Source organism: Nothobranchius furzeri, chromosome 11 (assembly GCF_043380555.1).
Source record: "Nothobranchius furzeri strain GRZ-AD chromosome 11, NfurGRZ-RIMD1, whole genome shotgun sequence".
NCBI lineage: Eukaryota > Metazoa > Chordata > Actinopteri > Cyprinodontiformes > Nothobranchiidae > Nothobranchius > Nothobranchius furzeri.
In genome coordinates, this window is record NC_091751.1 from 26,195,671 (window position 1) to 26,209,059 (window position 13,389).

Sequence of the window (13,389 nt, forward strand, 5' to 3'; positions counted from 1 at the left end):
GGCCCTTAACAGAAAGCCACCCACCCCATACTCCTGGAGCGTCCCCCACAGGGTGCCCCTGGGGACACGGTCATAAGCCTTCTCCAAATCCACAAAGCACATGTGGATTGGTTGGGCAAACTCCCATGCCCCCTCCATCACCCTTGCAAGGGTATAGAGCTGGTCCACAGTTCCACGGCCAGGACGAAAACCACATTGCTCCTCCTCTATCTGAGATTCAACTATCGATCGGACCCTCCTCTCCAGTACCTTGGAGTAGACCTTTCCAGGGAGGCTGAGGAGTGTGATCCCCCTATAGTTGGAACACACCCTCAGGTCACCCTTCTTAAAGATGGGGACCACCACCCCGGTCTGCCACTCCCTAGGAACTGCCCCCGATGACCACGCAATGTTGTAGAGACGTGTCAACCATGACAGCCCTACAACATCCATAGCCTTGAGATACCCAGGACGAACCTCATCCGCCCCCGGGGCTCCGCCGCTGTGTAGTTGTTTGACTACCTCAGCAACTTCTGCCCCCGAGATCGGACAGTCCATCCCCAGGCCTCCCAGCTCTGGTTCCTCCTCGGAATGCGCATTGGTGGGATTGAGGAGCTCCTCAAAGTATTCCTTCCACCGTCCGACTATAGCCTCAGTTGACGTCAGCAGCTCCCCATCCCCACTGTAAACAGTGTGAGCGAGTTGCTGCCTTCCTCTCCTGAGGCGCCGGACAGTTTGCCAGAACCTCTTTGGAGCCGATCGATAGTCTTTCTCCATGGCCTCACCAAACTCCTCCCACGCCCGAGATTTTGCCTCGGCAACTGCCACTGCTGCACCCCGCTTGGCTATCCGGTACCTGTCTGCTGCCTCCGGAGACCCACAGACCAGCCACGCCCTGTAGGCCTCCTTCTTCAGCCTGACGGCTCCCCGAACCTCTGGTGTCCACCAGCGGGTACGGGGGTTGCCACCACGACTGGCACCGGCCACCTTACGACCACAGCTAGCAACAGCCGCCTCGACAATCGCAGAGTGGAACAAGGCCCACTCGGACTCAATGTCCCCCACTGCTCTCGGGACGTGGTCAAAGCTCTGCCGGAGGTGGGAGTTGAAGACCGTCTTGACAGGTTCTTCTGCCAGGCGTTCCCAGCAGACCCTCACTATGCGTTTGGGTCTGCCAGGTCTACGCGGCATGTTCCCTTGCCATCTGATCCAACTCACCACCAGGTGGTGATCAGTTGACAGCTCCGCCCCTCTCTTCACTCGGGTGTCCAAAACATACGGTCGCAGGTCAGATGATACGACTACAAAATCTATCATCGACCTGTGACCTAGGCTGCCCTGGTACCAAGTGTACCGGTGGGCATCCTTATGTTCGAACATGGTGTTCGTTATGGCCAAACTGCGGCTTGCACAGAAGTCCAATAACAAAACACCGCTCGAGTTCTGATCAGGTGGGCCGTTCCTCCCAATCACACCCCTCCAGGTCAAGCTGTCATTGCCCACGTGAGCATTGAAGTCCCCCAGCAGGACAATGGAGTCCCCTGATGGAGCACTATCTAGCACTCGTCCCAGGGACTCCAAAAAGGGTGGGTACTCTGAACTGATATTTGGCCCATACGCACAAACAACAGTCAGGACCCGTTCCCCGACCCGAAGGCGCAAGGAAGCTACCCTCTTGTCCCCCGGGGTAAACCCCAACACACAGGCAGAGAGTCTCGGGGCTAACAAAAAGCCAACCCCAGCCCTCCGCCTCTCACCCGGAGCAACTCCAGCAAAGTAGAGTGTCCAACCCCTCTCCAGGTCTCGGGTTCCAGAGCCAATGCAATGTGTCGAGGTGAGTCCGACTATATCTAGCCGGTACCGCTCAACCTCTGCCACAAGCTCCGGCTCCTTCCCCGCCAGCGAGGTGACGTTCCATGTCCCAAAAACTAGTTTCCTTGTCCGGGGATTGGACCGCCAAGGCTCCCGCCTTGGTCTGCCACCCGATTCACATTGCACCGGACCCTTCATGTTCCTCCTGCGGGTGGTGGGTCCACAGTTGGACGAGCCCATGTATCCGGTTCGGGCTGGGCCCGGCCGGGCCCCATGGGCGAAAGCCCGGCCACCAGGCGCTCGCTCACGGGCCCCAACCCCAGGCCTGGCTCCAGGGTGGGACCCCGGTAACCCTCCGGGCCGGGTACTCCGACTCTTCGTTTTCACCGCCATGAAAGATCCTTCGAACCGTTCTTTGTCTCACCCTTCACCTAAGACCAATTTGTCATGGGAGACCCTACCAGGGGCACTAAGTGCCCCAGGCAACATAGCTCCTAGGATCATTAGGGCACTCAAACTCCTCCACCACGATAAGGTGACGGTTCAAGGAGAAGAGGGGCGATGACAAAATCTAAAACCAGAGCAAGTTTAGGTGAAGCCTACAGTAGATGGACCCAAATACAAATTTCACGTAACTGCAGCAAACCTGGTCCTTCGGCTAGAAAACGTGTTATTTTGTTGTAACTACAACCTCGACACACTAGATGTTGCTTTGGTGTTCCTCTTCCATATTAAACCTTCAAATTACCTAAATAATCAAATTTTAGATTTATTAGCTGGTTTTAGGAATTCTAGCCAAGCAACTTGTGCTCATCCCATCGGCAGATTTTTTAACTCGAAACAAGAAAATTTGGGTCATATTCAAGAATGTACGCCTTATTTTAAGTAATATTTTTCTAGAGAAGACATCATTTTTCTTACACTAAAAACACGATTAAATGTCTAAAATGTAGGCTTTTTAGCCTTTTCAGTTTTTTCCGCGTGGTTCCTGAAATATGGGCACAAAAGCTTTTTTTCCCACTGTTAAAAAAAACATTGCTTGGTCTTTTAATTTGATCTTCAGCTTTCTGATGTCCATCCTTCTTTTACCTGCTTTTAGATATCTCCTGCAGTATGGAAAACACGCCTTGGACATGCTTGCCAATAGTCAGGACAGTCTTCGTCTTCGCTGGCTGGAGCAGTTGTTCTCCTCTGCTGCTCGGTTTGATCCTGAGGAAGGGATTCCCCTGCACTCAGCTGTTAAACTAATACGAGGTGTGAATCCAGGCGTCAGCACCGACAAGGTGGAGCGCAGGTTTAAAGAGCTTCAACGGGTCAGGGAGAAGATGAGCGAGCTGACGCTGGAAAATGCTTCTGGGGTTAAAGACTGCAGCCCCAACAAAAAGAAAACCGAAAGAAAGGAGCGAATCTCCAAGAAGGAGTTCACTGAGGTCTTCCACGACTTTTGCACCCGCCCAGAGATCTACTTTCTGTTGGTGCAGTTCTCTAGCAACAAGGAGTACCTGGATGCCAAAGACCTGATGAGGTTCCTGGAGGCTGAGCAGGGCATGGCTCAAGTGGGTAACAAAATAATCACATGTAGTTTTGTGTAGTCTCTGTAAAAAGGTCATTGTGGATATATTTGCAGATTTGAACTTTTATTAGCATCCAGAAATGGATTCAGTCTTGCTTCATATATGTGCTTTCAGAAAACTTTCCGGCATTTTAGACTTTGGTTTTCCTGGTGGAGAGTATGTTAATGCGTGTAATTACTAATAAGTCTTCTTCTGATTTGTTCTCCAGGTGAGTGAGGAAACCAGCCTGAAATTCATCCAGACACACGAGCCATCAGAGGAGGGACGGCAGCAAGGCCACCTGTCTTTAGACGGCTTCACCAGCTACCTCACTTCAGGGGAGTGCCACCTGTTTGACAGGGAACACGATCGTGTTTGCCAGGACATGTCTCAGCCTCTGTCTCACTACTACATCAACTCCTCCCACAACACCTACCTCATTGAGGACCAATTTCGAGGTCCCTCGGATGTTTCTGGCTACATCCGCGCTCTCAAGATGGGCTGTCGATGTGTGGAGGTGGACGTGTGGGACGGTGCCGATGAGGAACCTATAGTGTGCACGGGACGCACCCTCTCCCCACCACTGGCCCTGCGTTCCGTTTTAGAGGCAATAGGAAGGTTTGCATTCGTGGCTTCAGAATATCCGGTAATTGTGTGTCTTGAAAACCACTGTTCACTTCAACAGCAGAAAGTTCTCGTGCAACTTCTGACCAGGATACTGGGGGAGTGGCTGTACAGGAATCCACCAGAAGAAGGAGCCACATACCTACCTTCACCACATGACCTGAAACATCGAATTCTGCTTAAGGGAAAAAGTCTCGGGCCAAGCACCGATGGGGAAGGTGGGGAGGTGAGTGAAGAAGATGAAGGAGCAGAAATGTGTCAGAAGATGAAAGCAGTAAAGAGCAGCAGTGGAGGAATTGAGAAGGATGCCGTGCAGAAAGGTGTTTCTTTCACGGCTCAGTCCAGTCCTTCGCATCTCGCCTGCAAACCCTTCCTGCTGTTCAGGGGACTTTCTGATTTAGTCACTCTGTGCCATTCTGTTTGCTTCATAGACTTTCAAACATCCTCTAAATCCCAGAACCCGTGGGAAATGTGCTCCTTCCATGAGTCTGTGGCTTTAGGTCTTGCTAGCGAAAGCCCCGGTGACTATGTCAACCACAACAAGCGTTTCCTATCACGGGTTTACCCTAACCCCATGCGAATCGACTCAAGCAATATGAACCCCCAGGACTTGTGGAAGTGCGGTTGCCAGATTGTGTCGATGAATTTTCAGACGGCAGGACTGATGATGGACCTGAACACAGCCTGGTTCAGGCAGAACGGAAACTGCGGTTATGTCTTGCGTCCAGCCATCATGCGGCAGGAGGTGTCTTATTTCAGTGCTGACACCAAAGGCTCCGTCCCTGGTGTGTCTCCACAGCTACTCCATGTGAAGGTAGACACTAGTTACTAGTTACCTGGGTGAGATCAGAACGATCAAAACTAGATCTACTGAACAGGAAGTTCTCATTATAACACGCTTCTGTAATCCTTCCTCAGGTGATCAGTGGCCAGAATCTGCCAAAGCCCAAAGGCTCTGGGGCCAAAGGGAATGTGGTGGACCCATACGTGTACGTGGAAATTCACGGTATCCCAGCTGACTGCACTGAGCGTCGCACCAGGACTGTGACTCAGAACGGAGACAACCCCATCTTTGACGAGAGCTTTGAGTTCCAGATCAACTTGCCCGAGCTCGCTATGGTCCGGTTCGTGGTTCTGGATGATGACTTTATCGGGGATGAATTCATTGGTTAGTATCAAATATGAGGTGAGGGACGAGGTCCTCCCTCAGGTGGAGGAGTTTAAGTATCTCGGGGTCTTGTTTACGAGTGAGGGAAAGATGGAGCGTGAGATTGACAGGCGGGTTGGTGCTGCGTCTGCAGTGATGCGGGCGTTGTACCGGTCTGTCGAGGTAAGCCGATTTACCGGTCGATCTACGTTCCTACCCTCACCTACCCTCACCGATGGTCACAAGCTTTGGGTAGTGACCGAAAGAACGAGATCGTGGATACAAGCGGCCGAAATGAGTTTTCTCTGCAGGGTGGCTGGGCTCTATCTTAGAGATAGGGTGAGAAGCTCGGTCATCCGGGAGGGGCTCGGAGTAGACCCGCTGCTCCTCCAAATCGAGAGGAGCCAGTTGAAGTGGCTCAGGCATCTGTTCTGGAGGCCTCCTGGAAGCCTCCCTGGTGAGGTTTTCTGGGCATGTCCAACTGGGAGGAGACCCAAGGGAAGACCCAGGACACGGTGGAGGGACTATGTCTCTCGGCTGGCCAGGGAACTCCTTGGGATTCCCCCGGAGGAGCTGGCCCAAGTAGCTGGGGAGAGGGAAGTGTGGGCGTCTTGGCTTAAGGTTGGTTTATGCTTGACGCGTCCGCGAGGTCCGCACGGCTCAGCGCGGCGAAATTGCGTCATTTTAACAACCACGCCCCTCCACCGCGTCTCCGCATGGCTCAAAATTTCCGCAACGCGCACCTCGGAAAATTTCTAACCATGCGGACGGACGGACGCGGAAAAACATGGCGGACCGGCAAGAACTAGTATGGCAGAGGTTCGTAAATACAGACATTTGTATGATTCAGCTCTCAGAGATCACCGTGATCAACATGTTGTTAATAATTCTTGGAGAGAAATAGCTCGCACTGTCGGAAAAGACGAGGACGCTGTTAAAAATGCTGAAATGCCATGTTGTAAACAGTAATTTCTACTTCTACTATGGTGTAGTGTTGGATGCATGCCGTAGAGCTCCATGCTGCCGCCTACAGTTTGGGAGAATATTGGCTCACCGCAGAGACAAGCCGCACAAACCATAAACGCTGCGAGTTGTGAAGCGCGTTCCAGCCGCGAGCCGCATCACCACGCGGAAAGTGAATGCGTCAAGCATAAACCAAGCTTAAGGCTGCTGCCCCCGCGACCCAACTCTGGATAAGAAGCTGAAAATGGACGGATGGAGTATCAAATATCCAAAGAGTATGTAGACAGCTTGGTATTTTTCCTCAATTGTTCAGATAACATTTGCTCTTACATCTGAAGGTACAAGAGGGAAAGCTTGTTGAGGTGTTGGGGTCATGGAGGGTCTCAACCGACGGAAACTAAAAATATTGCTCTACCCTTTTAGGTCAGTATACCATTCCCCTGGAGTGCCTCCAACCAGGTTACCGGCACGTACCCCTCCAGTGTCTCACAGGGGAAGATCTACCACACGCCAAGCTGTTTGTCCATGTGGCCCTCACAAATCGACGGGGAGGTGGGAAACCTCACAAAAGAGGTCTCTCGGTACGGAAGGCTCGGAGGGGGAGGGAGTACACGGCTCTGAGGAACCTTGGAGTTCGGGCAGTCGATGAGGTTTTCAAGATGGCCACTCCGTTTCTGCGAGAAGCCACCGACCTCAGGGGCAACATGCAGGTGAGAAAGACTTGGATATTTAATTATTTTACATATGAATTTAAAAATGAGACTCGGAGAACAGAAAACTTTGAAAGGTGCACTCCCTGTGCTTGTGTGTCTGTGGGCAGATCTTATCAAACCAACGACCGTGCAACGACAATGAAGATAGGAAAATATTACAGTAGACTTTTGAGGACTTGTCCAACTTGATTCCAATGAGATGTGGAACATTTTAACCCATTGTAACCACTTGTGCACATTCTGTCTTGATTTAGAGCCTAAACCAAAAAATGTTTTAAAAATGGTAAAAAATGTAAAACCAAATAAAAGAAACAAAAGTTAAATAAACTGTAAGGGTGGAATCGTTAAGAGTTTAAACTTAAAGACCAAGTTCACTGAAAAAAAGCTTTTTCTTGTTATTTTTGAAACATCATTGATCACTCTGAGTTTCACATGCAGGCTAAATGTGAAATTAGTCTTCCACCTCTATTTTCTGCATTAGCCGCAGACGGGAAGTAGACGGGCAATGTGGACTAGGAAAGTCAGCCAGATGCACTTTATAATGTCAAATTAGCATTCATGGAGTCCTCCATCTTGGCTCGCGACAGGGAAGGTTGTTGGTTTAGTGTTCAGGAAACCACAGAGAACGTCTCGCCTGGTAAGCTAACCATTAGCATTAGCAACTTCACCACGCAGCAGCACTCCTTCAGGCTTGTGTTATTGGTGGAAACAAAACAACGTTGCCGAGTAAACAGTCAGTGTTGGAGTCGAGTTGCTGCTATTCAGTCAGAAAATAAGACTCCAAATGCTGTCGTTCTCTGTTCCCCACTCCTCAGACTCACTTCCAGTTTGTGAAACAGATGTGTTCTCACAGAGGTATTCATTTATATTAGAGACCACTGCAAAAGTGTTGAACTACTTTAGCCTTTTAACTTCTGAAACGTTTGTGATGTTAGCATTCTGACACCAGCAACACCTACTGGACTAATGTTGTCTCTGCTGGTCAATGGCCAGTCAGTGACCATGTGTGTGTGTGTGTGTGTGTGAGAGAGAGAGAGAGAGAGAGAGAGAGAGAGATGCAGAAAACCAAATATTCCATGTCACATTTCTCTGCGTGAATTTGGATGTGACATTTTTTATCTCTATTTCTGTGTTTATATGCAGCCAGAGAACAGTTAAGGAGGTGCAGATTTTCGAACCTGCAGAGGTTGCTCATCATCTTTTTTTATACGATTTAATAGAACTCAGTGGCGGTGTTCAAGGAGCTGTGTGGGGTGTCAGCTGTGGCTAACCTCATGCAGTGCGTGCTTGCTCTGAGCTCCAGTGTGTCGGGCCCAGAGGGGACATCTTTATTGCTGTTTAACCTGAAGGACAGCTACCCCATCCTGGAGCCCCAGGGTCTCCTGCCGGATGTTCTTCGTCGAGTCGTTGCTACTTATGAAACGGTAAGAAAAGGACACTTTATCCTTTTTCAGAAATCAGTTAAAGCAACTAAAAGTGTGACCCAACATCACAGAAACCCCTGTCACCAACCTAAACATCCGAAGCACAAAGCGAGCTCTCGCCGCTCTGCAGGATACAATCGTTTGTTCTGATCTCGTAAACCCATCACCGTCTTGGCCCAAAGCCACATTGTGTTTCCATCCCAATTCACCACACACTCTTATTGACCACAGCAAAAGTTATTTAACAAACTTAATTTATGTAATGATTTCTAAAAATAAACCCAACTGCCCCATAGAAAACGACAAAAGGAACAGACGAGGATAAAAGTCGTCAGGCTGTTAATTACAGACGGTCTAGAAATCAGGATGAATGACTGCATTCCAGTAAGTTATGGCTGCTTAGTTCAGGTCTCTGCTCCGAGTCTTTCAGTACTTTTATTTAACGTTCAATACTTTTTACTCTAATGTCAGCCCGCAAGCCTGAATGTCAACCACATCACCTTCCTCAGTCAATATCTCTTTTCTGTTCATGCCATCATTCCTCTAAGTGGCTCAAGACAGGTTCAGCAGGCATAACAGGCCTTTTGAAAAACTTCATAAAGTGTCACATGTTACGAGTTTTCAAGCAGAAACGGAGAGCAGCAGTAAGTGGCTCCTTCTAGCCTCATTCAGTTCTGATTAAGGTTTTGGTGCCTAATCTGTGACGCATCAAATTACCAGCAGCTGTTTATCACCACTCTGCATCTTGTTTCTGAGACTGCATTTTTGTGCAGGACTGGTCTGAGTGGGACCGTGCACACGGCCTGTTTGTGTCTCTGCAGCCACTTCCGTTCCAGCCGAGCGGCTCGGAGCTGGAAAAAAACTGGCCGTGGTGCAGAATATCATTAGCATAGATTTGAATGCCGTGCGGCTTAATGGATTCCTTACATCACCCCGGACACATGAGAGTAGAGACAGGAAGTGGGGACATGTACGCACATGTGTGCATGTCTAGTTGGACTGAATGTAGTTGTGGTTAATCCCCTGTTTGTTGCACTGTTTCTATTTCTCCACATCAAGGTCAAGTCCCTGCAGACGGTCCGAGAGGAAGTTCGGAATAATCAGACAGGGATTTCTCATGTTAACCCCGTGTGTGTGTGTGTGTGTGTGTGGGGGGGGGGGGGGGGGGGGGGGTATCTAGCTGGCATTTTCAGCACTTTAACGTAAATATTAATGCATCCTTTATATAAATAAATGTGTTCTTGTGTTTTTATAGGCTGATAGGTGTGTTCCACCACCGCAGACCATAAAATATGTGCATGTGTTTTTACTGTAACCGTGTGATGCTTGGTACGTGTGTGTTGGTACCGCGCTAACAGGGTGTCTGTTTCCTGTTTCTCTGTATTAGATGGTCGATGCCAGCAAAGCTGTGATGGAGCTTTCAGATGGAATCTATGACAAGATCCTGCATATCCAAGCAATGGGTGAGTGTGTGTGCGTGCATGCGCACTAGTGTGCAAATGAGATGCTGTGTTAAGTATTTAATATTGCTTGTGATGGACATCGACCAGGCTGTCATCATAATCCCAGTGCCTTTGTGGCAGCTCCCTCACAAGGTTTCATCTCCAACGAGCCTCTCCTCTCCCTCCATTTATCTATTTTCCTCTGCTTAGCCGGGGCCCTGACCTTAACCTTGGATTCACCCCAGATGATCAGCTGTTTCCCCTCTGGGTGCATCAGATTCACATCAGGAAGTGGAACACCGAGTTTACCGTCATTCTCATCTCAGCTGCTCACAGCTCAAATGGTTGTCTTTGTCTAAGCGGTGGTCAGGATGCAACGTGTGCTGTATCCTGATGCTTCAACCATAAAGAAACCTCCAGTTCAGGAGTGTGTGTGTGTGTGCGCATGTGTGTGTGTCCCTTTAATTGCTCAGTGAGATATTGTTCTCTATTGGTTTTGCCTCACAGAGAAAAGGAAACTAACACAGACACGCTACACTGGCACGTGGGCTTCGAGTTGCCTAGCAACTGTGTGGTAAAGGTTATTATTAAGTCAATTTATGTAGGTGTGAGTGTGGAGCAGGGTCTACGTATGTGTGTGCAGCTGTGCCTCCATGTTGGCAGACGTTTAGTAAAATGGGGGTGTCATGTGTGAAAAATTAGTTTTCCACCCAATTTGTGTGTGTGTGTGTGTGTGTGTGTGTGTGTGTGTGTGTGTGTGTGTGTGTGTGTGTGTGTGTGTGTGTGTGTGTGTGCGCGCGCGCGCTTGAGAGAGAGAGAGAGAAGCATGTGACCCATAACTTGGTATGCTAAACGTCTAGAATCTCAAAGTTTGCCCCATGTTAACCCACTTTCGGGTTTCCATGGTAACAGTGAGACAGTGGCCCGGGGCAGCCTGAGGAGACCAGACACATGGAAACAAGTCGACGCACACATTCTAACTAGCCTCAAGCGAGATGGCCTCATCTGCTTCCCAGATTTTCTGTCGACCTTACTATTCCTCATTTCCATCCTTTTTGACTTCTCGTTTGTAAAATCGTCTCCCAAGGAATTCGGAGCTGGGAATGTTTCGACTCACCAGTCTCAGCTGGAAGAGTGCTTGAAGGGTGCGTCTTCAGCCATGGATGAATTTACATTTTGCATATTGATTCACTAGATTCAAATGAGACATCTTGTGATTTCTTTTTAACGTCATAATTGTTCTACGGTTGATACAAAACGTGTTCATGACATTTTTTACACTAAATCTCTCTAAAATGAAGCTATTTCAATTGTTGTAATTTTTCAGTACCTTCCAGAATGTTACTGTAAGAAAACGAGCTGTTGCTGGCCACGCCCACCCATCCTCTGATTTAATCAATTTCCCTCTGGGATTAATAAAGTATTTTTGAATTGAATTGAATTGATTGGCTGTGCATTTATCACAGTAGAAACATGAATTACTGGTCACACAGTGGTATAGTTAAAGCAGTGCGCCACATCCAGATGACTTAAATCCAGAAATCTCTTATGTCAGTGGTGTTGACACTTTTCTACACGAGAGCCAAATTGTCATAATAGGTAATTTAGTATCAGTCTGAACATAAAATGGTAGAAAAGCGTCAATCTACAGGTCTTTCTAAAAATTAGCATATTGTGATAAAGTTCATTGTCTGTAATGTACTGATAAACATTAGACTTTCATATATATTAGATTCATTACACACAACTGAAGTAGTTCAAGCCTTTTATTGTTTCTAATACTGATGATGTTAGCATACAGCTCATGAAAACCCAAAATTCCTATCTTAAAAAAATTTGCATATCATGAAAAGGTTCTCTAAACGAGCTATTAACCTAATCTTCTGAATCAACTAATTAACTCTAAACACCTGCAAAAGATTCCTGAGGCTTTTAAAAACTCCCAGCCTGGCTCATTACTCAAAACCGCAATCATGGGTAAGACTATCGACCTGACTACTGTCCAGAAGGCCATCATTGACACCCTCAAGCAAGAGGGTAAGACACAGAAAGAAATTTCTGAACAAATAGGCTGTTCCCAGAGTGCTGTATCAAGGCACCTCAGTGGGAAGTCTGTGGGAAGGAAAAAGTGTGGCAGAAAACGCTGCACAATGAGAAGAGGTGACCGGACCCTGAGGAAGATTGTGGAGAAGGACAGATTCCAGACCTTGGGGGACCTGCAGAAGTAGTGGACTGAGTCTGGAGTAGAAACATCCAGAGCCACCGTGTACAGGTGTGTGCAGGAAATGGGCTACAGGTGCCGCATTCCCCAGGTCAAGCCACATTTGAACCAGAAACAGCGGCAGAAGCGCCTGACCTGGGCTACAGAGAAGCAGCACTGGACTGTTGCTCAGTGGTCCAAAGTACTTTTTTCAGATGAAAGCAAATTTTGCGTGTCATTCAGGAATCAAGGTGCCAGAGTCTGGAGGAAGACTGGGCAGAGGGAAATACCAACATGCCTGAAGTCCAGTATCAAGTACCCACAGTCAGTGATGGTCTGGGGTGCCATGTCAGCTGCTGTTGTTGGTCTACTGTGTTTTATCAAGGGCAGGGTCAATGCAGCTAGCTATCAGGAGATTGAGGACCCTTGATCTATGTCAACTACTGAAGAGACAAAAAGTTCATAGCTGAAAGGTAACTGGGGGCTGAGGGTTGCGATTGGCTTCCAGGCTGGACTTTGGACATGCCTGACTTAGCTTGTGTCCTCACGCAGAAGAAAGAGGAGCAGGACACAACGCTACGCCTTTTAGCCACCCAAAGACATTTGAGAAATGAAAACAGTCTTGTTGACCAGTTAATTTAGTTAAATAGTGGTTTTGTGATTTGTTAAAAAAAGCTCCTTTTTTTATTTTAGCTATGGAGTTTCATGAAAATCTGCAAACCCAGGCGATGAAGGAAGGGTTGAAAGGTCCCAAGATTAGTCGAGCTCTCGAGAGCTTCAGCTGGAACATCACCATCCTGAAGGTCTGTGACTCCCATCAGAGCAGATCAGTTGACTACTTTTAGCCAGTTGCTTGTTCTGGTTTTAACCACACCTCTACTGTTCTGTCCTGCCAACGTAGGGCCAGGCCGACCTGCTGCAACGCGCCAAGGCTGAAGTCCTGGAGAACATGAAGCAGGTCCACGATGCGGCGCTGACTGGAAACCTCACGAAAGAGGGGGAGGGAGTAAGAAGAGTTCGCTCACAAACGAGGCGAGGTCAGGACGAGAACACAAGTGCTTAGAGGAGACGGTGTGGTAAACTCATCACACGCCAGCGGTTTCTGCCTTTTCTGTAGACCCAAACACCGCCGGTAGAGCTGCAATGCTGCAGGGATGAATGTAAGGCCTGAAGACCGGTTCCAGATGTTTCTACTGTCATGAATGCACACCACATGTTTATTCTGGACCTCTTTGTGTATTTGTCTTGTAAGGTGTGTGTGTGGAGACTGCATTTGTACAAGTCTGGTCAGTTGAAACTGCTAAAATTCTTTTGATGACGTTCAAAAGTTTGTCTTTAAACAGGACGGTGGAAACCAGTTCAGGTGACTGCCCCCCCCCCCCCCCCCCCCCCTAGTTGCAGTTGCTCGTCTATTAAACACCTTTTGCTCCTGTACTGCTGCTCTGGATTCAGTTGCCATGAGATTGCCTGTTTTGCACCAAACTTCACACAATCACCCTTTAATGATCATCTGTCAAAGTATTCTATATTTT

The 13,389-nt window shown here is 48.4% G+C and overlaps 1 protein-coding gene across 1 annotated transcript in view; it reads left to right on the top strand.

Annotated features, from left to right (window-relative positions):
- The window catches only part of LOC107383278 (inactive phospholipase C-like protein 2), a 67,450-nt gene extending 54,371 nt beyond the window's left edge, over positions 1 to 13,079 (top strand). Inside the window, exons 5-12 of the mRNA XM_015955806.3 lie at positions 2,891 to 3,347; positions 3,574 to 4,782; positions 4,887 to 5,136; positions 6,502 to 6,788; positions 8,012 to 8,215; positions 9,603 to 9,678; positions 12,551 to 12,660; positions 12,759 to 13,079. Of these exons, the coding sequence (XP_015811292.1) occupies positions 2,891 to 3,347; positions 3,574 to 4,782; positions 4,887 to 5,136; positions 6,502 to 6,788; positions 8,012 to 8,215; positions 9,603 to 9,678; positions 12,551 to 12,660; positions 12,759 to 12,920 (2,755 nt within the window). The 3' untranslated portion in view covers positions 12,921 to 13,079. The remainder of the gene's footprint in view (positions 1 to 2,890; positions 3,348 to 3,573; positions 4,783 to 4,886; positions 5,137 to 6,501; positions 6,789 to 8,011; positions 8,216 to 9,602; positions 9,679 to 12,550; positions 12,661 to 12,758) is intronic.
- Positions 13,080 to 13,389: the final 310 nt, after the last annotated feature.